General features: G+C 39.3%; 1 protein-coding gene across 1 annotated transcript in view; it reads right to left on the reverse strand.

Moving 5' to 3' along the window:
- Window positions 1-256: 256 nt before the first annotated feature.
- LOC124372827 overlaps window positions 257-27,468 on the reverse strand; it is a 43,991-nt gene continuing 16,779 nt past the window's right edge. The window contains exons 2-4 of the mRNA XM_046831232.1: window positions 14,148-14,383; window positions 6,095-6,281; window positions 257-325 (exon numbers count right to left, since the gene is read on the reverse strand). Coding sequence (XP_046687188.1) covers window positions 257-325; window positions 6,095-6,281; window positions 14,148-14,287 — 396 coding nt within the window. The 5' untranslated portion in view covers window positions 14,288-14,383. The remainder of the gene's footprint in view (window positions 326-6,094; window positions 6,282-14,147; window positions 14,384-27,468) is intronic.

Here is a 27,468-nt window from a genome sequence, read left to right on the forward strand (position 1 = left end):
TTTGGGTATTGGTAATTAGAAATTGAAATTATTAGTTACTCACCTGCATATGAGGGGTATCCTTGTTGTCATCAACAATCTCAGAGAAGTATTTTATGCTCTCGGGCACATTTCGCCTCACGAGCAGGAAGTAATGCTCCAAACTGTGCAAGTAAAATGTAAGCGATTTTTCTTCTTTATCTCCCATTTCAAACCAGATTCCAGGTCTTCACAAGGATTGTATTCTGGATTGAGGATGTACTTCACTCTGATCATATCAGATAAAACCGCAATGGCTCCCTTTTTTGGTAGTCTTTTCAAAGTATTCTAAGGCTTTAACATTGTCCTGGAAGAACGAAAAAATCCAACTTAAAACATTATAACATTACTATAAATTAGTCAAAATTTGTTTTACTCAGCACAACACATTTTAACCCTTAAAGTGCCATATAGTTCAAGTCCAACTTTAGATTAGTGCTCATTAATTGTTAAAAAAAAATGAAAATTCATATTTTCTTAATGCTTATTTCCTTTTTCTACGTAACAAAAGTAAAAGAAAACTGCATATAAATTATTTTTTTTAATTCTTTGCCAATCGATCTTTTTATTCTTAGCACAGCAGAAGCGTACACGTATATGGAGTTGAGCGATACTACCAAACTGCTACTTTGAGACAATTACCGGTCCAGCATTGATCAATATCCACAGAGGTGGTCATGTGGTATGCATCACATCTCTAAACAACTGAAACATATTTCCCGCCCACTCTAGCGGACTAACTAAGAACTATCATCACAAAACAAGGCAAACAATCGTTTTTGTGCATATATGTATGCTTACAGAGTTTAGAGCATGGTCAGCCCTCGTTCTTATATGCACTTATGGCCCTACAGGGGTTAATCAAAGAGGAAATATCTTCTTCTTCTCCCCAAGTAAAATCCAATTAGTAAATACATTTTAAAATCTTCTTAAATTTTACTGATCCGGTACTATCTCAAGGGATAATTTTTGTTCATTGCAATCAGCACAGAGCAGCACTGAAGGTGCTACTGTAGTCCACACTGACCAGAGGCGTTACTGTCCGGCCCCATTCAACTACTAGTTCCTCTAGAGATTAAAAAATGTTTTCAGACTATCCAAAATCTTAAAGATTTTTTTGTTATTTACTTTTTTTAATTTGCTTTTTCAGCATTTTTCCTTTGAAAAAACAACATTGTGAAGTGGCTAAATTAAAAATTTAACATATAAAGTTTCAAAAGACCAATAATTATTTTTTTGAGAGCCAAAAATATTATAAACGTACTTAAACATATTATTACATGTACCAAGGCTACAATGGCCGACAATGGCCACTGTGTGGAAGTACATAAATAATTACAATTCCGATTTATGAATGCTACGGTCCCCTCGTTTGTGTGCCATTCTGCTACGTTCCAGGTCCCAAGTTGGCTGTGTGATTTTACTACGTTCCAGGCCCCCGTTTGTTGTCCCAATTTTCTCACAATCGGTATTCAAAAGTGTGCTGCCCCTCATTGGTTATGCGACTTGCTTCGTGTTGGCTAACTCATATTATTTCCAAGTTGATATTTAAATAACGATCAAACTTCAATGTCTGTGGTGTTGTTGAAAGTGTAGTTTGTAATAATGAAAGTAGGCTACACGTTATATATATATATATCACTAGCACTGGGTCTATATTTATCTCAGGTTTTTTAAGTAGGTTGAATAATGGTTCAAACTTAATATTACTCTATTGAAATGTTCTGATCAATATGATTGTTTATATCATAATAAAGTTCACAAAATATTCACTGTTCTTATCAATCACTTTGAATCAAATAAGTTTTGAAAGTAGTATTCTTTAATTTAAAGCTTATTATCTTACTTACCACATTTCTTTGTAGATTGGATACTCAATAAAAGACAAAGCAAATGACTTTGACGTCAATTTATTTTATATTATACTGTCTAATTCTACTCACTTTGCTTTGATTTTTGTTCACTAACACAACATCTCATCCCTAATTACAACTTCAATGCACTATTATACAGTTTCAAATTTCATCACTACTGTACTAGAAGGATCTATACGAGTAGACGTCCTTACTGCTTCAAGTCCAGACAGAGAAGAAGGATTCTCCGTATAAAAACTACGCATACCGGTTCACACCAATGTTCATCCCCTCGGTTTCACACAATGTTCATCCCCTCTCCCGTTCAAATCAGCGTCTTCACGATTGAATATAATTTGATTCTTTTCTTATGATTGTCGAAATTTATCACGTTCACTATAATTGATCAATTTAAGTCTTTCTATTTTCATTTATAATTTTTCTAAAGCTTTTTTAATTTAAATTTTTAGCAACATGTGCTTTCTGACGTCATCAATACGCAAGTCATTTTATCCCACAATTGGCTTTTCTGCGTAATTTTATTTAGTACCTTTGTAAAACACGAATTTTGGTTATGTATAACTCATTTTAATTAATTAAATTTTTTCCCGTATAAAGTTTAATATATTTCTCCGTTATTAATTAAATAAATCTCAATTCCGACAACATGTGATTCACTGACGTCACAGTCTGGCCGATTCACTGACGTCACAGTCTGCCAATTCCCCGCGAATATTCAAATGTCGTAATTTGACCTGTCACATGAAGTAACAGAAAACAACACATCTTTTCTGTCCAATATGACACAATAATAGTAAAATACTTTAAAATGCATTCACGACACCAACTTTTACATTGAATATGGAGAAAATCATCACTCACTAGCACGTCTGTTTCTTTAAATTACATCACAAGCAAATCTATCAAGTAGGAAACAAAACACTGAGTTGCTAAAGGAAGCTGCACAATGCCAAACAATACTGAAATAGCAAAGGAAAAACAATACACAATAAATAATTGGGTAGAACTGTACCCAAAAGGACGAAGTGAAAAACTCTTCAAGTGCAGTTGGTAGACCTTATCTTCCAGCTCAAATTCTCGTGTGAATGTTGATAATCCTGTATAGGGAGACTAGAACATATGGTGGTATAAGACAAATATTCATACCTTTGAAGAACTAATACAGAGAGTGCAAGCAAAAAATTACGAGCTGGGTAGTCCACAAAATATGCATGACTCTTATTTTAGAGGGTGACACTGTATCTAGTGCCACTCAAGACTAATTGGAAATCTGAATCCAACGAAATGGTTGGGCTTGGATGAACGGCAGTCAATCATCCTGCATGAGGTGGTTCTGCTGTTAACAAAATCCCAGGATTGCTCTGATTGTGCACTCTGTGACGGAGGCTGTCCTCAGCACCTCACAGTAGTGGTGCCAATTCGGGCATAGCCAATCTCGACTCGCCTGTCTGGAATTGCTCTACACATACATTTGTATGGGACTGGAAGTATCCAATCCCACAGTGTGAAGCGACCTGTACCTAAGGGATGAATGGTGCAGGGGTAGTGCATCTCAAACGGAACCCTTAGGAGTTCGGCACCTCCCATACGTAAATAGCAATACCTGGTCATGCAGAGCGCTCTGGTCAGGCGGACCAGTTATTTTCTCGGTACTCATGGGATCTTTTATGGATCCTGAAATGAAAAACATTAAACAAAACCCAACATATATTGATCTGGAAAGGTTACAGGGGGCAGTTTGCCTTTGGATGTCTGCCTGTTCATCATGCTCAACAACCATCGATGAAGATTAGCAGTTGGTGGTGTTAATGTCGAGGTTGAGCAGACTAGCTGAGGACGTGAGGTATGGCGACTGATCATTGGGATCAAGGTCCTTCAGGTAAATCTGCAGCACAGTAAAGCGGCTTCAGCTATGTTCTGCAGACGCTTTTTGGCAGAAGAATTTCACATGGCCCTGATACAGGAAACCGGGATTTGTAAGGGTAAAAATTGACAGGGGTTAAAATTGTTACTGCCCATGTTAATAATGCCAAGCTTGTATTGCTTTTAAGCAACAAGGTGCACAGCATTTCCCGTTCTGGGATTTTGCTCCAGGGATTTACCCTGTCAGGCTGATTAGGACTGGCTGGCACTAAACGAACCCTGATGATTCCATCATTATATCTTTCATATGATAATGTGGATTCCACACTCTCAAGAGAGATTGCTGCTTTGGTGGATCATGCTGGGAGAAGTGGTGTGTAATTGGTGATTTACTGCAATGCTAACTCATACAGTGAGGTGTGAGGTAGTACTGACACAAACAATAGAGTTAAGTCGCTTCTGAAGTATATAATATCCTAAAAGTCTAGTGATTGCAACATGGGTAATGCTTCTTCTACGTTTCACATGCAGACGCATAGGGAGTTGATAGACATAACCATCATAACAAAGGGTATGGTTAATAGGATACACCGTTGGCTTGTGTCTGACGAGCTTTCTCTATCTGATCATGCTCACATTTGCTTTAAAATTGGAAAACTAGATCTTGAAAAAGTTCAGTAAAGAAATCCGAAAAATACAGACTGGGTCTTGTTATACAAGGAAAACCTAAGGGTAGATCTAGAATCCGATGGCAGTAATCGGAAACATATTCACAACACAGTACAGCTGGTCAAATCCACCGAAAGTCTGAAAAAAAAATCCCATCTCGCCACTTGGTGGTCTCAAAAACGATATAGGTAGATATTGTCATGAGAATGTGTAAGAATGTTCCAGATAGACAGGTCAAGCTCTGATATAAGGGAATGTGATCGAACATTTGAGATCCCTAACATTAACAAAAGGGATAATAGATGAACAGCGTCATATAATACATAATATAAGAAAATTATTGAAAAAGGCAGACACCATCTTCTACCATATACATTACTCCAAAGTAGAATAATATATCTGCCAACATGAAGATTTCTTCTACTGCCATGATTTATAAACATAATATGCAATTAGTATATTTGTTTTGATTGTCCAGTTCTATCAAATATTAAAATACAATAATTGTTTATTACATTCAACCAAAATCTTTCAATTTAATGTATTTGAGACTATACATTTGTAATAGAGATTTTCTCAACTGCAGAGACCAATGGGACGACGCCCTTAAATTGAAGAGGAAATCATTACCTTAAGCATGTAATTTTGTAGACCACTATTTAAAACTTTAATTTTTAACACAGTTTCATTGAACAGATTTTGTTATTATCATCATAAAAAATACTCAATTTTTAAGGCATTTTTACAGAGAAAAAAAACCCCACCAGTCAAAGGGTTAATTATGCAATCTTCAGAACTAACAGTGAATTATTGAAGAAATGTAAAACTAAACATAACAACTGTAACTGTAACTTGTTGTTGTTGATAATTTACTGAAAACGACAAACTAAAAATATATTTTAAAAAATTGGTCCCTTATGTGCGAGGTGTAAATTAATGTATTTGTTAGTGTATGGGGCTGGCTGGTGGATAATGGAAAGAAGTGGTTAGGAAATGGGGGGGAGGGGGTGAATGCTGACGGCATGAGGGTCCACAATTACTAAATACCCGAATGCATATGCAACAACCAAACAAATGGACCAATTTTCACCAAATTTAAGGGAATTACAAATACCATTGTCCCTTCTTATTGTTTTTTCGACCAAAAGGTCACAATAAAGGAGAAATGGGCAAACTAAATGGCAAACTAAAATGGCAAAGAAATGGCAGTAATGTTTTCTAAGGAGAAACGTTACTGGTTTACCACTAAAGAGTGTGGATATGTTAATCTTACACGAGTACTTGTTGAAAGTCAACCAACGACTGACTTTGTTTCTGAGGTGGGAAAACATTTTATCAATTTATTTACTTTAGCCAGCAATACTACTGTCAGTCAAATGTGGCAGTAACAGTGATAAATAATAACTAACAATTATAGTGTTGAATATATTTTTATTTTTTAATGAATTATTTCTGTTTTTAATTCTTCTAATATACGTTCCTTTTGCCTATTCTGAACCATTACATATATTTTTTCAAATACTATTTTGTACAAATCATGTGTTTTATATATAGTTAGTATTTATGAAAATAAATAAATAAAATTAAAATTTTCTGTAAAAATTTGTTCTTTACAAGTCTGAAAAAATGGATATTAGGATCAAAGAGTTAAGTAGTGATAGAATACTTACATTACCATATCGATGATAAAATGTTCCCAGTACATGCAATGTCATCATGTTTTCTGAAAGTTCCAAAGAGCGCAACAAGCATTTGAGTGCAAAGTCGTAGTCTGTGAATTTCTTGGGTAAATTCATAATTCCATATCCAATTCTCCTAAGTGCAGAGGGACTGTCTGATGACATATCATAGGCTTCTCTGAAAAAACAAATTCAAATGGAAATTCAATTACAGAGCAGCAGATAAAAATAATTTAAATAGTTATTATTTTGATAAGTTTATCAAACACTGGAAACAACAAAAATAGGGTTGGAGTTTAAATTGGGTGATTAAATTTGTTGAATAACAAAATTAACGAGTCTATAGTTAAAGAAATCATAAAGAATTATTTTAGGTTTCCACAGAGTTGTAAATTGTGATGTTTCTTCTTCATTTCTGCAAAGAATAAGTTTAATAATAAACTAAACCTTTATAAGAACATGCTGATTAAAGCAAATATTCACATGAAAGTACTGTTTTTGGGATAGTGACAATCCTGCATTAATTTTGCACACTAGTACAGTTTTTTCAGACATACAAAAAACTGAACAAAAAACTCAGCAACTTCAGCAAAAAATTACTGCTTTCTGCAATACATTTCCAGCCTGTATACTGTGATTTAATAAAAATGTTGGAATTTTGTTATTTCAGCTAAAGAAACATGCTCTTAAGACTGTTTTGTCATCTCTTAACCCCTTGCCCGCCACCGTCGTAATATTACGTCAGTGGCCTGTGCGCAAAAAAAGTGCCGCTGACGTAATATTACGTTTTAGTGCGTTTGTCCCGTTTTATTTTATTTTTTGGCGTATTATGCGGTCAGTATATATCGTTCTCTGGATAGATCAGTTTCCAAGTAGTTTCCGTTACTTCCGCAAGAGGATGTTTTTTGCCGCTTAGGCACCGCCTTTGTGGGTGTGGTCTGGCTGTCCTATCCGCCATTTCGTGGTGTATTTGCCATTACGTTTGCTAGCCTCACTGTGTTTGGACTGGCCTACATAAGATATCAGTGTGGAAGTTGTGACATTAACCTTTGTGCAGCGCCTTGTTTCAAAGACTTCCATACAAAAAGAAAATATTAGACAGACATGGTAAAATGTATATACAGGGTGATTCATGAAGTTCTCCCCCCACTTCTACAGCACATTGTACTAGTAAAAATAATGAAAAAATGTTTATATAAACATAGGTCCGAAAACGCTTCGTTAGCGAGTTACAGCTAGCGAAAGATTATAACATTTTTTCATTATTTTTACTAGTAAAATGTGCTGTACAAGTGGGGGGAGAACTTCATGAATCACCCTGTATATTTACAATCCTTGTAATCTACATTTTTAGCAAAAATAAATAATTCTAAAGTAAAATGTGCTTCTTTTTTTACTATAGTAGAGATTTCATACCCAAAAAGTTGCTTAAATAAAAATAATAAATGTATCGAACACGCTTTACAAAAAAAATAATAATTTTTTTTAAGTTAAATTTTTTTGTTTTTTTTTACAATTGTTACTTTAAACTAATATAATTCTGTTTAAAAACTAATTCTAAACAAGTTTCAGCAAACAACAAAAATCAGCAAAACACGACAAAATCCTGTATTTTTTATGTGGCGGTTTAAGGGGTTAAGTTGTTACTATAGTATTATTGCTTGTTACATATTTTTTACACTAGGCCTAATGTTACATAATTTTTGTAACACTATTTCGCAAAAATAAAACTGTTTTATATCAAAAATATTTCCTAATAAAGCAACTTGTATTTTTTTATTTGGCATAATTCTTCAAATGTTTTTTTGCTCTCAAATCAATAATAATCAGTAATAATTTACTCTTCAATTACAAAACATATAAACAGATCGAAGATTTCCAGTTATCTAGTCTATTTTCAAACCAAATAGACAACTGTAGTACTGTATTGAACCCTTACGCCAAGTGCAACGATGACGTTTTATCGTCACTAGCAGTATTTGCAAGAAATGCCACAAAGCTACGGTGCTCTAGCATTTCGTCGCTAGCGATATGCGAGAAATTCGGTGATGATTTATCGCTATAACTTACGTTAAGCTCCTTAGTTTTTATCTCTGTGTCTCGATATGTCAACAAAGCATTGTGTATAGCTAATAACTTTCCTTTCTGTGATGTTTAGAAAATACATGTATCCAATTCGGAAATACAAAGATAACAAATAAATACCAACACAGCACTACCATGGGGCAGACTGCAGCCCAGTATTGCGAGTCAGAGGTCTAGCGGTGGACGAAACTTTCGGTTCAGTACAGCCAACAAATAAACCAAATACTTTCATCTGAACGCTACTTAATTAATTTATCTTTTGTGGAAGTGAGTGAAGCCTAAGAATACCACGTTACTTTGTAGGAATTTGCAGAGAGATGAAGGGAAATGAGTATATTTATAATTCTGTAGTTTTAAAGTAATAGGAATAGTAGCTTATAAAATGAGCTTCCAGAATTTACGTATTGAAAAAATATAGACACATAAAAAAACTAACTTCAATCATAATATTATTTATAAAATTACATTATTCTGTTGCTATATATTTCTAAATAGTTTTAAAAACAAAGGCTTGCTTGTTACCGAGAAAATGAACAGATACCATGCTTAAATGGGTGGAGCGGCAACCAGAGTGTGATCATCTGCAACTGCTCACCGTCAAACGGGTGTGAGATTTGATGGTGCAGAATTGATTTAACGCAGCAAGATAGCTGACTCTGGCAAATATGTTAAAAAAATAATGTAATTTACAGTTATTTAATATTGTTTGTCAATATCACGTAATGTAAAAATTGATACAGTTTTTTTTTTTTATAATAAATACAGTAAATGTTCTATATTGGGTTTTGAGTACTTTCTTTCCGCATTAAAAAAAAAAAATCGAATTATCCGGATCAGGTTCCGGTCTCAATTAATCCTTATACATGGAGTTATATTGTATGACTTACCGGTAAAGCTGTGCTGCACCAGGTCAGACCATCATAATCCAGTTGCAGGTTAATAAATATTGGAAAAATGAGAACCTGATTGACTTAACTCTTGTGAAACCGTTGACAATAAATTTAAATGATGGCTCTACGGAATACTCAACCAGTGATTATTCAGATTAATGTGTAACTAATGCAGATTAAAAGTTAAATATTTGGAAAATGCCTTCATAGCAAGCATACCATTTTTTAACTTGCCACTTCATAGTAAGCAATCCATTTTTAATCTTGCCACTGAAGGTCAAAAGCTTTTACAAAAAAATATTATAGAAATCGTTAATAACAATATTGACTTATTACGGTTTTCTCTTTCACTTCAGGGCACACACGATTGTTGCAAAATGACCCTTGACAGTCTGTTAGTTAGTTCATTCTAACAAGCAGGTGCCGGTCATGATAAATTAACAAAGTCTTGTTCAATTAAATCATCTTTAAAAAAAACGTTTTTTTAAAGTTTAAATAATGGTGTACAAAATTACAAACCACACAAATCTATAGATGAGAAAAGTTAACTGTGTAATTATAACACACACACACACACACACACACACACACACACACACACACACACACACACACACACACACCACACACACACACACACACACACACACACACACCACACACACACACACACACACACACACACACACACACACACACACACACACACACACACACACACACACACACACCACACACACACACACACACACAACACACACACACACACACACACACACACACACACACACACACACACACACACACACACACACACACACACACACACACACACACACACACACACACACACACACACACACACACACAACACACACACACACACACACACACACACACACACACACACACACACACACACACACACACACACACACACACACACCACACACACACACACACACACACACACACACACACACACACACACACACACACACACACACACACACACACACACACACACACACACACACACACACCACACCACACACACACACACACACACACACACACACACACACCACACACACACACACACACACACACACACACACACACACACACACACACCACACACACACACACACACACACACACACACACACACACACACACACACACACACACACACACACACACACACACACACACACACACACACACACACACACACACACACACACACACACACACACACACACACACACACACACACACACACACACACACCACACACACACACACACACACACACACACACACACACACACACACACACACACACACACACACACACACACACACACACACACACACACACACACACACACACACACACACACACACACACACACACCACACACACACACACACACACACACACACACACACACACACACCACACACACACACACACACACACACACACACACACACACACACACACACACACACACACACACACACACACACACACACACACACACACACACACACACACACACACACACACACCACACACACACACACACACACACACACACACACACACACACACACACACACACACACACACACACACACACACACACACACACACACACACACACACACACACCACACACACACACACACACACACACACACACACACACACACACACACACACACACACACACACACACACACACACCACACACACACACACACACACACACACACACACAACCACACACACACACACACACACACACACACACACACACACACACACACACACACACACACACACACACACACACACACACACACACACACACACACACACACACACACACACACACACACACACACACACACACACAACACACACACACACACACACACACACACACACACACACACACACACACACACACACACACACACACACACACACACACACACACACACACACCACACACACACACACACACACACACACACACACACACACACACACACACACACCACACACACACACACACACACACACACACACACACACACACACACACACACAACACACCACACACACACACAACACACACACACACACACACACACACACACACACACACACACACACACACACACACACACACACACACACACACACACACACACACACACACACACACACACACACACACACACACACACACACACACACACACACACACACACACACACACACACACACACACACACACACACACACACACACACACACACACACACACACACACACACACACACACACACCACACACACACACACACACACACACACACACACACACACACACACACACACACACACACACACACACACACACACACACACACACACACACACACACACACACACACACACACACACACACACACACCACACACACACACACACACACACACACACACACACACACACACACACACACACACACACACACACACACACACACACACACACACACACACACACACACACACACACCACACACACACACACACACACACACACACACACACACACACACACACACACACACACACACACACACACACACACACACACACACACACACACACACACACACACACACACACACACACCACACACACACACACACACACACACACACACACACACACACACACACACACACACACACACACACAACACAAAATTAGCTAATTCTCAAAATCAAGCAGGAATGTTGCCTTACATTTTGGAAAAAAACTTTAGGTCTCGTAAATTGATTGGCTTGGTTTTTATCCTAAACAATTTCTCAATATTCAATAATAATGAAATTGTAAGGTGGTCTTTAGAATTGGCAGGTTTCTGACACTTTTGTTTATAAATAAAGTTTGTACATTTGTTTATAGACATAAATGTATCAATTTAATTTGTTTTGTAGTAAAAATAGGAACGTGTAGTATTAAATAATTTGTAGCCAAACTATACAATCTGGTTTTTCCATAATGACGTCTATGGCTTACCAACAGACAACGGTGCAAAACAGACAGTGCAGAAGCATGGGCCACTAACCACAGTGCTGCAATGGTAGCAGTTCACTTACTTTGCTTACTTTAAAAACCTACTTGTTAATAGAAGTATTTAACCCTTTGAGTGCCAAGGGCCGATTTAATCGGCCTAGCAACGTTTCCGCATAGTGCCAAGGGGGCCGATTACGGTATTGACGAAAATTGCCAAGGGCCGACTAGATCGGCCTTTCCAATATTGGTCATCCTGTTGTTAAATATTGACGTATGACATCGTAAAACGTATCAAATTAAAGCCCAAGAAATGTAACGACATAATTCATGTAGTGATAGTTTGTATATGCAGTATACAATATTTTTATGTAGCTGATATCTAAAAGGCTGTGGCGCGAACCGCCTGTTGTCACGCTGCAGTCGTTTTGTTTACGTTCAGTTGTTTTTGCTAGCTGTCTAGTGTGGCTGTGTTGACATTTTGGTTAATGTTTTAATAGTTTCCTACTTTTATTACTTCAGTTCAATTTCATTATTGAATAAGGTATAGTTTGCCGAAATGAGTGAAAGGAACAGATCGCCCTTAAGCGAAAATAGGTCAGATTCCGTTATATACCCCCAAACGCTTAATCTTTATTCAATGAACTTAGAATGTTATAAAACGATGTAGTTGAGTAACAGAACTAACATTATGTCCCCAACGCTAATTTTTCATTTACGGATGATTATAATGAATTACAATTGGTTACTAGCAATTGGTGCCGCGCGCGGCCTGCCGTAATTTGGATTCTCGAGAAAGATAAGATAGCAGCGACAACAATACCGATCGTAATAACTGGAAATGCTTGTTGATTTATGGAATGTTAGTTCTGTTACTCAACTACATCGTTTTATAACGTTCTAAGTTCATTGAAAATAAGTTTAAGCGTTGGGGGCATATAACGGAATCTGACCGTGAAAAATACATTAAAATACATTAATTCATTCTTATGATAAAAACACTCAGTTATTTCATCTGAAGGATTTAGTATAATAAGCCTAATGAAATAAGCCCAAAGTAATTCATTTAAGTCTGTTCATAATAAATAAATAACCGTTTGTATAATCTAACTTGATTTAATTTCTTAAAACTAGTAAAATATATTTTACATGCACAAGAATAAGCGTGCATGTTGGGGCAGGTTTTCAGCATTTTGCAGCAATATATAAAAAAAATTCAAAAACTCTCAGTTATATGTAAACGTATTTTTATGAAACTTGGTACATGTATTCCAACTAACATGAGGAACATAAAATTGGCACATAAAACTCATAAAACAAAAATAAATGAATACTTTTTGTATCTTAAAACAAAAAAATGTGGTTTTTTGTTTTTGTATTTTTGTTTACACATATATAAATATTTTTTTTGTAATTTTTGGTCAAAATATATTTATATCAATTTGTAGCCTGTATCTTGCTCTAAATAATAAAGCAAAAAGTGTCCCATTATGTTAATCTTTAAGGAAGGTGTTAATTTTTAAAAATACTGCAGTAACATAAAAATAGTGCTTGGCACTCAGGGGAATGACCTGTCACAAATGATTGGCACTGGCTGCATGACCTCCGCCACTTCGCGTGGCACTCAAAGGGTTAATTCTAATTATCCTCTCAACTTAACTTTTTAAGACGAAATTTTGGAAAAACATACACGCTCTTTACATGCCCAAGCTAATATTTTTATTTTCGTAAAAATTAATCTATAAAAATGAAAATGAATGCTACTTTAGATCAAAGAGATCCATCAATGAACATCGGTAGACTTAATTATTTTATAAGAAATAGTTGTAGATGACTATGCAAAATTCACCAAAGAGAAATAAAATGAAAAATGCCTTTATTTATAGAGACAAAAATTAATAACACTATTTTACAATGTTATTCGATTTTATATTTTAATTGATACATTAATAAAAAAATAATACTCACTTGTAAAGTTTTAATGATCTGTCATACATATCTTCAATTGCATCGTATAACGGACTATTATAAAACCCTGCCTTGTTTCTGTACTGCTTAAAACCTTGAGCACCACATTCTCTATAGACTTGAGCTAAAATACACCACATACTTCTGGTTTCTTGATTTCGAAACTACATCCTCAAGCAAAATAAGCTCCTCTCTAGGTATATCCATAGAATAAGGAACATCTTTCCGCTCTTGCCCTGAAAACGTTTAAAAATAACTTAAAAATTGAAAAATAATAAGGACTTGAAGGAAATAGGTTATTAATTGGCAGAAAAAATATGCTGGAGAGGATAAAGGATTATTGGAGCCTTTGTAACTGTCCATACTAGATTAGATATGCATCATTTGCCTGGAAAGTAATTTCAATGATTTTTTTATGTGACTACATCAAAATGTACTTGAATTAGTTGGGAACAGTGAAAGGAGAAGTCAGTTAACGAATGCTGGGTTGCTGTCTAATCCTGCTAACCAGAGAGTAAGGTAAGGCGTGCCATACTCAGTTTAGTTGGGGAACAGTGAAAGGAGAAGTCAGTTAACGAATGCTGAGTTGCTGTCTCTTCCTGCTAAACAGAGATTACAGTGAGGCGTGTCATACTTAGTTTAGTTGGAAACAGTGAAAGGAGAAGTCAGTTAACGAATGCTAGGTTGCTGTCTCTTCCTGCTAACCAGAGAGTAAGGTGAGGGGTATCCGTGGCAGGTTTTTTGTGACCCCCGTACATTGCTCGATGGAACAAACAATGGGGATCAAATGTTAAATTGTTTTATTCATGGTTTTGCTTAGGCTTATTATGACTATGGCACAAATTTTGTCAGTGATCAAGGCAACAAAGACATGCCCTGTTTGATTGGCTGTGTTTAGTTGGCACTAGGTCTTTTGGGAATGCTTTAAAGAAGTCTGTGAGGCCTGTGTCTATAGTTGTCAACAAGCACTAAGGACAACAATGTGACATGAGTGGACACACTTTGGGATACTTTCAACTCATGGAAAGTTTGCTGGGCCAATGGATTGACTCAAGAGGACCTATTTTGAAAAATTTTGTAATAAAATGTTAGGTAAAATTTTTGTAACACTGACTTAACTTTCCAGATAAAATTTGTAAATAAATCACATATAATAAAAGAGCTCCTACAAGTATATATGATCTAAGTCACTTTAATATGATTCTTAACTTTCTACAGATATTAGTTATTAAATATTGAAACTAGATACAAGAAGATTTAATTGAATTAATTAATCTAATTAATTTGAATTGTCCAACAAATTAAAAGGAGAAATTTTACAAACGTCAAACTGAAAGCATTACTATATACAAGGTGTCCCACAGTAACCCGACAAACTTCTCAGGTGGTTTCCTCTCATCAAGATAATGAAAAAAGTTCATATAAACATGTGACCAGAAATTATTTGTTAAGGAGTTATGGCTAGTGAAAGATTTCCACCGATTTTTTAGGACAGGACTGAAAAATTAAAGCGAAACTGATGTTTTTATGGCATAAAGATAGTTGTTTATTTTATTGGATTTATGTAAAGTGAACTGAAAAATTGAATTAATTCCATCCCAGACCTGTAAGACCACCCATTTCTGAGATATCAGACCAAATATGCAAAATTAGGGTAATAAACACGAAAACTTTTTAACCAACACTTTTAGAGAATTTAATTCCGAAGAGAATAATGTAAAATAGACTAATAATAAACAAACACAAAGTTTAAAAATCAACACATACCAAAAATAAGACAGAAAATGCAATATCTCTTTATTAAATGAACGTTCTTCTTAAAAACAAAATATTTAAAGATGTTTTTTCAGTTAAGAAAAAAGTTACAAAACATTTACAGTATAAAACATTGTAGGTTAAGAAACGAGATTTTAAAAATACAGCATCAATTAAATTTTTTTATTAGTTTTATTGAAAATCAAGAGTTGGCAACACTGTTGCAACAATACCTGAATACAAGCTATTCTGTCTATCATCTTTGGTTTGTGCAGTGTATGAGTAATATTGTTTTTATTTGTACTTTATTCGTGTTTTTTTAATAACAAGTTACCATTTACATTTTCAAATTAAGAGTAGGCAGATATTGTTTTTGTATATGATTTTGCCAATGAAAATAGTCGTGCAGCTAAACGTGAAATTGAAAGACGATTTCCGAGTAGAAGAACACCTACTAACGTAACATTTGCATTGGTTTTAAATAACTTATGAACAAATGGATCTTTTCCAACCGTCAATTGTTCGAGAGAAAATCCTTTTATACAGCCTATACGTGAACAAGATAATATCATTGACATGATACAACGCAGTCCTCAGCACTCGCCAACTTTCAAATATATTAAACATATCTCGTAGTAAAATCAGGAGAACATTGAAAGAAAACAAGTTTTATCCATATCATTTACAAAGAGTTCAAAATCTTCATTCAGGTGATAGTGCATTAAGATTACAATTTTGTCAACGAGTGTTAGAAAATCGAAATAATGTGTTTTTTATCTACGGACAAATCTATGTTTACAAGATACTAAATTTGAAAAATAGTCACCGGTGGTCAACTAAAAATCAAAAAGTGGTTGTTGAGTCGAACTTTAAAATTTGATTTTCAATAAATGTATGGTGTGATATAATTGGGGACCAGTTAATTGGCCCCTTGTTTTTGAAAACCACCTTACTGGTCTTGTGTACAAAGACTTTTTAGAGAATCAACAGCAAGTTCTACTTGAAAATGTACCACTTGAAAAGACATCCAAATAATTGGCCTCAGGTCCCCTGATATATACCTTGGATTATTACTTTTGGGGTCATTTAAAGCAACTTGTATACACAGAACCAGTAAAATTTCAAAGAATGATTAAACCGAATTTTAAATGCTTGTGAACTACTTAAGAATGACTATGATGCTATCAGTAAAGCTAAACATGGGATCGTTAGACGCACCAGATTGTGTATTAATTATCAATGAAATCATATTGTTCACCATTTATAATGTATGGAAATTGGAATAAAATATTAGCTAAGATCAGCAATTAAAATGTTTTGTTTTTATGAAGAACAATCATTTAATAAACAGATACTGCATTTTCTGTCTTATTTTTCCGATGGATTGATTTAATAAAGCATTAATTTTCTAAACTTTATGTTCGTTTATTATTAGCCCATTTTACATTATTCTCTTCGGAATTAAATTCTCTAAACGTTTTAGTTAAAACGTTACGTATACCCATTTAATGAAGTTAATGTACTTAAAATCTAAACAAAGTATGTTTTTGAGACTGAATTTTGCATATTTTATCTATTATCTCAGAAATGGGTGGTCTTACAGATCTAGGATGGAATTTATTAAATTTTTCAGTTTATTTTTACATAAAATCCAATAAACTTAACAACTATCTGTATGTCATTAAAACATCAGTTTCACTTTATTTTCAGTTCTTTCCTATAAAATCGGGCGAAATCTTTTGCTAGCCGTAGCTCGCTAACAAAGCATTTACGGACATATGTTTGTATGATTTTTTTCATTATTTTGCTGAGAGGAAACCACCTGAGAAGTTTGTCAGGTTACTCGTGGGACACCCTGTATAAAGTAATGCTATCAGTTTTTCAAACTCTCTCATAATTTCCCTGTAATGCGCTAAGCGAGTTAGCAAGATAACTTGCAGTATCTCATAACAACAAATAATATATTACAATGATGTCTTTATTGCATAAAACAATAATACAATTGCATTGTAATAATTAATATTTTTACACCAATAAAAACAAATTACAAATTAAAGCTTACCAGTCCATTCAATCAAACTTATAAATACTGACAGCTCTGTTCATTCACACAAAACTATATTTGTTAAACATAAGTTCCAGTCCCATTCTGTTTTACAATTAATTTAAGAATTTTCCCCCAGTGACACAAGAAATCAATAGAATAGGAAATCTTAAGACACCAATAGGTGTTTGAATCAAGTTTTAAACTGGTTAGAACTTTTAATTTGTGTCATTGTGTCAGGAAGCTTGTTGATCATGCTCACACCAACAGGATGCTTTTGTCCTGTGCTATTGAATGCAAAAATTGTCCCTGCCTCTAGTATTATATGGGTGAAAATTCCTACCTCTTATAATTTTAACTTGATATTGGCAAATAAAGGATCACTTCCAGGATATTAGAACATGGCAAAGTCAGAAATTCAATCTCTCTAAAAGCATCTTTATACGACTTTCTGAATCTCAATTTCATTATAATTCTAACAGCTTTTTTCTAGAGTTTAAAAACTCTTTCAAATCTAAGCTTTAAACAGCTTCCCCATAGTTTTATTCCACAGTAAGTGAGGATAAACTAGCCCATATAATAGGCTATCTTTAAGACTTCAAAGAAACAAGATTTTGCTAATTACGTAAGGCAAAAAGTTAAATTCTGAGAAATATTGATATATGCATGAGTTCAGTTCTATTAAAGATTTACCTCTAAATTTTTAATATAATTTGCTTTAAAACAAAGAGTCATGTCATTCGCCAGTCATGTGACCATTAGATCTCCGCTACTCGTGGGAACACAATGAGTACTAATGAAAACAAAATAAATCAAACTAAACCAGAGAGCTCTAGCAGCACTCAAAAAGTGAATGAAAATCCACAAAAAATAGAGGGACTAGAAATGGGTGCTGATTGGGGTCTAGGAGACGGGCTGACCTTAGTTCGGGTCAATCCCAAATGAACTGGGAAAGTACCTCTCCAGGGGCGGCACCGCAAGGTGTCGCTCAAGACCGAAGGGGGATCCGAATCCAACCATCTAATCAATGGTTGGGCTCGGATAAACGCTACTTAGCGTCCTGCTTGAGGTGGCCCTGCTGTCAACAAAACACCCCAGGATCTAGGGTAGTGTCTCGAGTGTGCACTCTGCGCGGCGGTGACGGCCCTCGGCGCCGCGCAGTAGTGGTGCCAGTCCGGGTCCGCCTGGAATCGCACCACACACAAAAACTTGTTTTTGACTGAGGGGCACCCCCAATCCCACGGTGTGAAGCGACCCGTGCCTAAGGGATGCATGGCGCAGGGGTTGTGCGTCGTAAACGGAGCCCTTGGGGGTTGGGCGCCCCCCCAAGCGTAAATAGCCTTACCTGGTCATGCGGGGCTCTGGCTGGGTGGACCGTTATTTCCTCGGTACTCGTGGGACCTTTTATGGAGTCTTTTAACAAAACAACAAAAACACCAACAGATTTAGATCTGGAAGAACTGCAACGGGCAGTTGCATCCGGCACCCAGGCCTTGGATGTATCTGCCTGTTCTTCTAGCGCTACCACCATCGACGATGATGTAGTACTCGATGATGCTAGCGGAAGGGTTGAGTCCATGGACACAGACACTGGAGCATGTGTAATGGACTACAACCTTAAGCTCCCCTTTAAACTGCGCAAGCGTTGGGCGATGGAGCAGAAAAAGGCCGACGGCACCTGGCTTCCGGACAGTCAATGGAGGAGGCAAACGGGCAAGATGTCGGCCAATGAAAGGAAAAAGTTGAGGAAACAGAGGGAGGCAGCACCGGAGGCAACTGCAGGTGCGGTCTCTACTCCTATTGGGAAGAGAGGGCGCTCGGGCGGTTCTTCGGCGGAAAAAACCCCTGCCGAAGAGGCGCCCGGTCGCACCTCCTGGGCAAGCAGCGCAAGCGACGAGTACCAATCCCTCAACGGAGGAGGGGTTGGGAGAAACATTCAGGGAGGTTCTGACGGGACATAAGCTAGTCTTGGTCCCTGCGAATTTTCCTGAGAGGCGCCTCTCAGAGGAGGAGGCTATGGAACTTCGGAGGCGCATTCTCGACGAGGTACTCTCAGCAGAGGGTGTGTGTCTGCAGTTCAAAAAGTGTTTCCCGGAAAGGGGGGCTCTAGTCATGCTCTGTGGCAGTGACGAGACCAGGGACTGGCTGCGGGGTCTGGCTCCGGGGCTGGGGATCGGTGGCCCTGGGGGAATAGGGGTGATCTGTGGGGACTACAAAGACCTCATAAGATCTACCAAGGTCTTCCTAAGGGTTGATGGTCCCATGGCCGAGAAGGACTCTGCGACCATTCTCAAAGCCATTGACAAACAGAATGCTGGGATCTCTGTGTCGGACTGGAGGGTTGTTGGAGATGTCCACACGGGAGATTCCAGAACTCTCGTAATTTTAATGGATGAGCAGTCTTCAACCACTCTTAAGGGGAGGGGCTGGAGGGTGTTCATTGGTGTGGAGCAGGTCCAGCTGAGGGCGCGGGGTGGGGCGGTTGATCATGGGGATCAAGGTTCTTCAGATCAACCTGCAGCACAATAAGGCTGCCTCGGCTGTATTCTGCAGACGCTTCCTGTCGGAAGATTTCCACGTGGCTCTGATACAGGAACCTTGGATCAGCAAGGGAAAAATATCAGGGCTTTCAATGACAGGGGTGAAAATAGTTAGTGCCCAAGTTGAAAATGCCAGGACATGTATTGTTGTAAGCAACAAGGTGGACAGCATTCCTGTTCTGGAATTTTGTTGCAGGGATCTCGCCACAGTCAGGCTGATGGTGGCTGGCACTGGACGAGCCCTGCTAGTTGCATCATCATATCTACCGTATGATGATGCGGAGTCCACGCCCTCCAGGGAACTGGCTGCCTTGGTGGACCATGTTGGGAGGAGTGGAGCGGAACTGGTGGTGGGATGCGACGCCAACTCGCACAACGAGGCGTGGGGCAGCACCAACACCAATAACAGAGGTAAGTTACTTCTAGAATACATAATGTCCCGTAGTCTAATGATTGCAAATGTTGGAAATGTGCCCACGTTTCGCACGAGGACAAGAAGGGAGGTGCTAGATGTGACCATGATGTCGGAGGGTATGGCTGGTCGGATGCATGGCTGGCATGTGTCTGACGAGCCTTCCCTCTCTGATCATGCTCACATCTGTTTCAAGATCGGTGAACAGATGCTGGAAAAAGTTCAGTATAGGAATCCGAGGAACACAAACTGGGTATCATACAAGGAAAACCTCAGGGCACGGCTGGATTCTGATTCCACTAATGGGAAACGGATTCACAGCGCGGCGCAGCTTGACGAATCTGCTGACGGTCTAACTTCTGCGATTGTCGGCTCCTTCGATCTCAGCTGCCCGATTATTAATAAAAACAGATCAAAGGTAGCCTGGTGGAGCTCTGAACTGGCCTCTTTGAGGAAGAGGGTCAGGGCTCTATTCAGGAGAGCCAAAACTTGGGGCACTTGGGACACCTACCATGAGGCTCTTGCACTGTACAACCGCAAGGTTCGTACGGCTAAGAGGTTAGCCTGGAAGAAGCTCTGCACCGATATTGACAGTGTGCAGGGCAGTGCAAGGCTGCAAAAGCTGTTGGCAAAGAATCCCATCTCGCCGCTTGGTAGTCTCAAGGACGATCAAGGTGTTTACATTACTGAGCCGGAAGGAGTTCTGAAAGTTATGATGGGAACACACTTCCCGGACTGTATTGTTCATGAGGGTGAACAACCACCCGAAAGTGAGGGGAGACATGCGGGTCGCGCCACCCATTCGCAGTGGAGTCCGGCGCACCGTATTGTTACCTTCAGTAGGATTGAGTGGGCTATTAACTAATTCAGTCCTTATAAGGCTCCTGGGGGCGACGGGGTGAGACCGGTTTGCTTGCAGCGGGGACTGGACATTCTTCTTCCACAGCTGTGCAGACTGTTCAGAAGCCTCCGTGGCTCTCAGGTACATCCCACTACCCTGGAGAGTGTCCAGAGTGGTGTTTATACCGAAGCAGGGGAGGGCGGGCATGGATCGGCCGAAGTCTTTCAGGCCGATATGCCTGTCCTCCTTCCTTCTCAAAACCATGGAGAAGATGGTTGCCAGGTTTGTATGGGAGGGAGCTCTTCTGGAGCGACCTTTGCATCCTAACCAGCATGCCTACACTCCAGGAAAATCTTGCGACTCGGCCCTGCATCAATTGGTATGCAGGATTGAGAAGACGCTAGCGGAAAAAAAAAGAGGTAGCTATAGGAGTCTTTTTAGACATTGAAGGTGCCTTTGATAATACAGCCACTCAGGCGATTATCAATGCGGTCTCGGGACGTGGCGTTGATGGTCAGGTGTGTGACTGGATAGGGGCCTTGCTCACGGACAGGGTTGTTGTTTCAACCCTCATGGGAGCAAGTGTTAGTGCGAAGGCTACGAGGGGCTGTCCGCAGGGCGGCGTCCTCTCTCCTCTTCTGTGGAACCTGGTTGTGGACGACCTGCTGAATTCTTTGAATAGCAGCGGTGTCTTTGCACAAGGGTACGCAGATGATATTGTGATTCTTGTGAGTGGCAAGTTCAACACAACAATCACGGAACTGACCAATGCTGCTCTGAACATGGTGGGAAACTGGTGTGATAAGGTTGGCCTCACCGTCAACCCCACCAAGGCTGCCGTGGTTGCCTTTACCAGGAGGCGACAGATGGAGGGCATTGGTCCCTTTCTATTTAAAAGGCTCACCCGTTGAGCTGAAGCCTGAGGTCAAGTACCTGGGCGTGATCCTAGATAGGGTTCTAAACTGGGGACCTCATCTAGAAAGGGTCATTGCCAGGGGTAAGTGGTCTCTAATGCAATGCAGACGTGTGATAGGTGGGCCCTGGGGACTGAAGCCGAGGCTCTTGTACTGGCTTTATGTTTCCGTTGTCAGACCTGCACTAATGTACGGAGCTGTCGTATGGTGGCCAAAAACGGAAACCAAGACTGTGGTAGCACGTCTGGCAGGTATCCAAAGGATGGCCAGCCTTGCTATCACGGGGGCCTTTCCTAGTGCGCCAGGCGCGGCTCTGGACTGTTGTCTTAATCTCGCCCCCCTGGACATTGTCATTCGAGCTATGGCCAGGAAGAGTGCCTACTGTCTTCAGCAGACGGGATTCTGGTCGGGCTGCAGAGGTGGGCACTGCAGAATTGGCACTCTGATACAGGAGGATGTTTTGCACATGATCTCTGATCAGATGCCACAAAAGTTTTCCTTTGACAAACCCTTTAGGATAATTTTGCCCTCAAGGGATGATTGGTCAGAGGGGAAGCAACCTCTTCCACCAGCGGAGCTCGAATGGTACACAGACGGCTCTAAAACAAAAAGCGGCACGGGCGCTGGAATTCTGGGAGTGAGACCATGTAGGGAGCTGGTGGTTCCTATGGGTCCGTATCCGACAGTCTTTCAAGCGGAGGTCGCAGCCATTATGGAATGTGCTCGTGAGAATCTTCGTCTGCGATATAGGGGCAAGACGATTAACATTTTCACAGACAGTCAGGCAGCACTGAAGGCGCTGGATTCCTGTGCAATCAAATCCAAACTGGTTTGGGATTGCTATCAGACCGTTTCCTCCCTTGCCAGAATCAACAATGTAACCGTCTGTTGGGTTCCTGGTCATGAGGGGATTCTTGGGAACGAAAGAGCTGATGCCCTGGCCAACCAGGGCTCAGCAACAATTATGACGGGCCCTCAACCATTCTGCGGTGTTCCAAGGTGTGAATCCTCTAGGGTTGTCTCGAAATGGATTCGCGCGGAGCATGGTAGAAGGTGGAGGTTGCATCCGGGTTTGAGAGTGAGTAGAATGGTATTACAGTCACCTTCCTCCAAGGTGGCCTCGGACCTTCTCTCATTAAACAGATCAATGTCTTCTAAGGTCATTGGTCTCATTACGGGGCATGGTCACCCGAAGAAGCATCTACACAGAGTTGGCATCCTTCAGGAGGATCCGCTCTGTGGAAGGTGTAATGAGCAGGAGGAGACTGCTGAGCACCTGCTCTTTGATTGCCCAGCAATAGCAAGAGAGCGGTATGCCATCTTTGGTAGCTTGAACAGGGGTGGCGAGTTTTCCCAGGAGGACTTGATAGGTTGTTTTCGGCGGTTTTGTTGAACTGCTGAAGTTGTAGACTGGAAGTCCTCATGGTGTTTCCGGGGTGCGCAAAAAAAAAGGCCCTTGAGGCTTAAGTGCATGGCAGTAGGCCGCCCCCCAGGGAAAAAAAAAAAAAAAAAAAAAAAAAAAAAAAAAAAAAAAAATGGGTGCTGATCCTAGCTGTCCTGAACAATTAAAAAAAGACAGGCGGACTTCCAAGCAGAAGTCCTGAAACCCCCGACTCAGCCAGAGTTGACACATCTAGAGAAGATGCCATACTGGAGGATGACCACTAAAAGGTATAGGGAGCCAAAGCCGAAAGGGAAAGAAAGAATTGCCTAAATTGGGTGGAGCCGCCAGGAAACAAATAACATGGTTTCGAAAGAGGGTACTCTCAAGAAAAAGCCAGGGATTTGGTCTTAAAACCAATCGTAGAAAAATCAAACCATTTACCTAAAAAGCCAAAGAGAGGGTAAACCGCAAAGACTTATAATGGCTCCTCTCCAGAAGCTCATCAGAGAAAAGGAAAAACAAGGAATGAAGTGAGACAGGGGTCATAAAAGGAGCAACCTGCACTTCCCCAAAAACCTTTTTATAAACAAGCTGCAGAGGGAATAAGGGTGGGAATATTACACTCTGATTTTCCCGAAACCCTACTCTCATCTGAACAGATGGAAGATATTTATAACTTCATCCTGGAAACAATCGTGGAGGAACAGGAGGGTCCTAACTCTTCCAAGCTTCTACGGGATCAACAGGAGACAAGGAGTCCTGATTTTCACTTGTGAAAATAATAACACAGCAGAATGGCTGAAAGGAAAGCAAGATTCCCTTAAGCCTTGGGAAGGGATCAGTCTAAGAATTGTACCAGATGGAGAAATTCCTTTTGCAAGAATCATGACTGCCTATTTTACAAATAGCATAAATGAATTCACCAATAAGATAATAAAGTTCTTGAAAGCACAAAATAAAGAGCTATCAGTTCGTGAATGGAAAGTCCTGCATAAAAGCGACGAGGGAAAGTCAGTGCTGCTTACCCTGGTAAGCAACTGTGCTACAGCAAGCAAGCTTGAAAAAGAGGGTCCATGGATCAGCTACAAGTTTGGGAAAATTCAGTTAAGACTGAAGAAGAAACGCCAGAAAAACACTGAGGAACCAAAAAAGGTGGGTGAGATTTCTGAAAAATCTGGGACCGCCACCAAAGAAAAGAACACCGCTGAGGAGATGGGAGTGGAAGAGACCGAAAAGGTATCAGAGCAATTTGTACATACCTTACCTGAGAGGTCTACTCCTGACACCAGTGCAGCGGTTCAAAAAGAAAACCTACTTGGTCCCTCTTCCTGAAGAAGGGACCCTCTCTGAAAGGACCATCTGTTTTGGCAAAAGGAAGAAAAGGGTGCACTGTCCCCAAACACTCCAAGAGGATGGACCACCAGGGGAAGGTAGTAAAAAGTCATAAGTATGCACCTCATACAGATACACCTTCACCATGCCAAGAGCACAACCAACATCTTGAGTAGGAGATTTATCACAACAGGCCTGGATATCGCCCTAATCCAGGAACCTTGGATCAGCAGAGGTCACATCAGAGGATTGAAGACTCAGGTTGGTAATCTCATATATGATCGTTGAAATTGAAATTGAAAATCTAAGAGCATGTGTTCTAATCTCACAAGGGGAAAAAGAGGTAATCATAGCCTCAGCCTACTTCCTCAATCCTTCAACAAAGTGCCCACCAGTGGAAGTAAAAAGGCTACTGCAGCACTGCGGAGAGAGAGGTATAGTCCTCATTCTCAGTCGTGACTGCAATGCTCATTACGCCTTCTGGGGAAGCACTTACATAAACCCAAGAGGTGACGAACTCCTGCAGTTTATGTTCTGTAATGACTTAGTTCTAGAAAATAGAGAGTCTAGTTCAACTTTTACAAGAACTAGACAAGAAGTTATAGATATAAACCTTATCCAAAAAACTCAAAAATATAAACATAGTAAGGTGGCACGTTTCTCAGGATGCCTCACTTTTGGACCTATGAGAAAAACTGTCCTCTCAGACAAAACATGCTAAAGAAACATGTGCCTTGGTGGACTCTGAGGTTTTTTTAATTTTTTTGCCTGAGGGAGGACTTAGAGATTAGAAACAAAACTCGGAAATTATTAATAAACCCTTGTCTTTATGCCCTAAATGAATATAAAAAAAGAAATTAGGCTTCAAAAAAACACTCCAACCCAATGGGGTCCTTAGCAAAGGCCAATATTGGCCTTACGGTGAACAGGATGGAGACTTTAGAGCTGCTGTTTGGAGACGCACTTTATGGGCGGTTACTTGACTCAAAATGAGCATTCTTATTCTCTAGTCAAGGAAAGATCTGGTTGAGAATTAGCCAAGTGCAGACAGCATAAAAAAGAATATTCACATCTGAAAGAATTAAATGAGCAATAAGATCCTTTAAGCCATTTAAATCTCCTGGGGAGATGGAGTTTTTCAAGAAGGGTTGGACATCTTATTAAAGGAGCTTTCGACCGAGTAGCGTATCAATCCAGGGAGGCAGCTATGGAACGGTTTGGAGTTCCCTCGGATGCTGTCAATTGAATAGTAGCCCTCCTACAAAGCAGACAAGTTAAAGCAAAGATTGGGGACGAATCGTTCACCATCACGGCCCAAAAAGAGCTGCCCCCAGAGAGGGGTTCTGTCTCCCCTCCTTTGGGCAATCGTGGTTGATGACCTTCTAACTAAAGCAGAGATGAGGGAAATAAGTCTATTATGCTATGCTGACGATCTAGTGCTTATGATCAAAGTGAAAAACAAAGGCATGTTGGAACACCTAATTCAAGAAGAATTAAATTTCATAAGCAACTGGTGTCACGGGAAAGGTCTTTGGATTAACCCATTAAAAGCAAATATGATAACCTTTACTAGGAAAAGAAAGTTCCAGCTTGTACCACCTGTCCTGGAAGGAATCAGGATAAAACAATCAAAAGAAGTCAAATACTTGGGTATATTCTTGGATGAAAAGCTGACTTGGAGCCCACAATATCTAAAGCGACAATGGCCCCTGGGGCCTGCAAGAGACTCTTTGGATTTAAATGGGGTTTGAAACCCAAAACGATTTATTGGATATATGAAAGGTTTTTTAAAAATATCATATGCTTTTGCAGCATGAATGGCTTTTCAGAAAATATTCAGGTATGCTTTGAAACAAGATCAGAACTGTTGGTGTTTATTTTTAGTGTAAATTGAATGACAAAAATTTTACCCAATCCCGAGAAACGAGAATACTGCATGTACAGTGGAACCTCGATAAGTCGGATTAATCGGGACCGTGGCCGATCCGGGTTAGCCGGAGAATTAGGTAAAAATTAATAAAATACGATATACTTACAGATAAACTCAATTATAATTGTAAAAACATCAAACATATGTACTGAAAAGAATGAAATTTGGT

Source organism: Homalodisca vitripennis, unplaced genomic scaffold (assembly GCF_021130785.1).
Source record: "Homalodisca vitripennis isolate AUS2020 unplaced genomic scaffold, UT_GWSS_2.1 ScUCBcl_4139;HRSCAF=10136, whole genome shotgun sequence".
Classification (NCBI taxonomy): Eukaryota; Metazoa; Arthropoda; class Insecta; order Hemiptera; family Cicadellidae; genus Homalodisca; species Homalodisca vitripennis.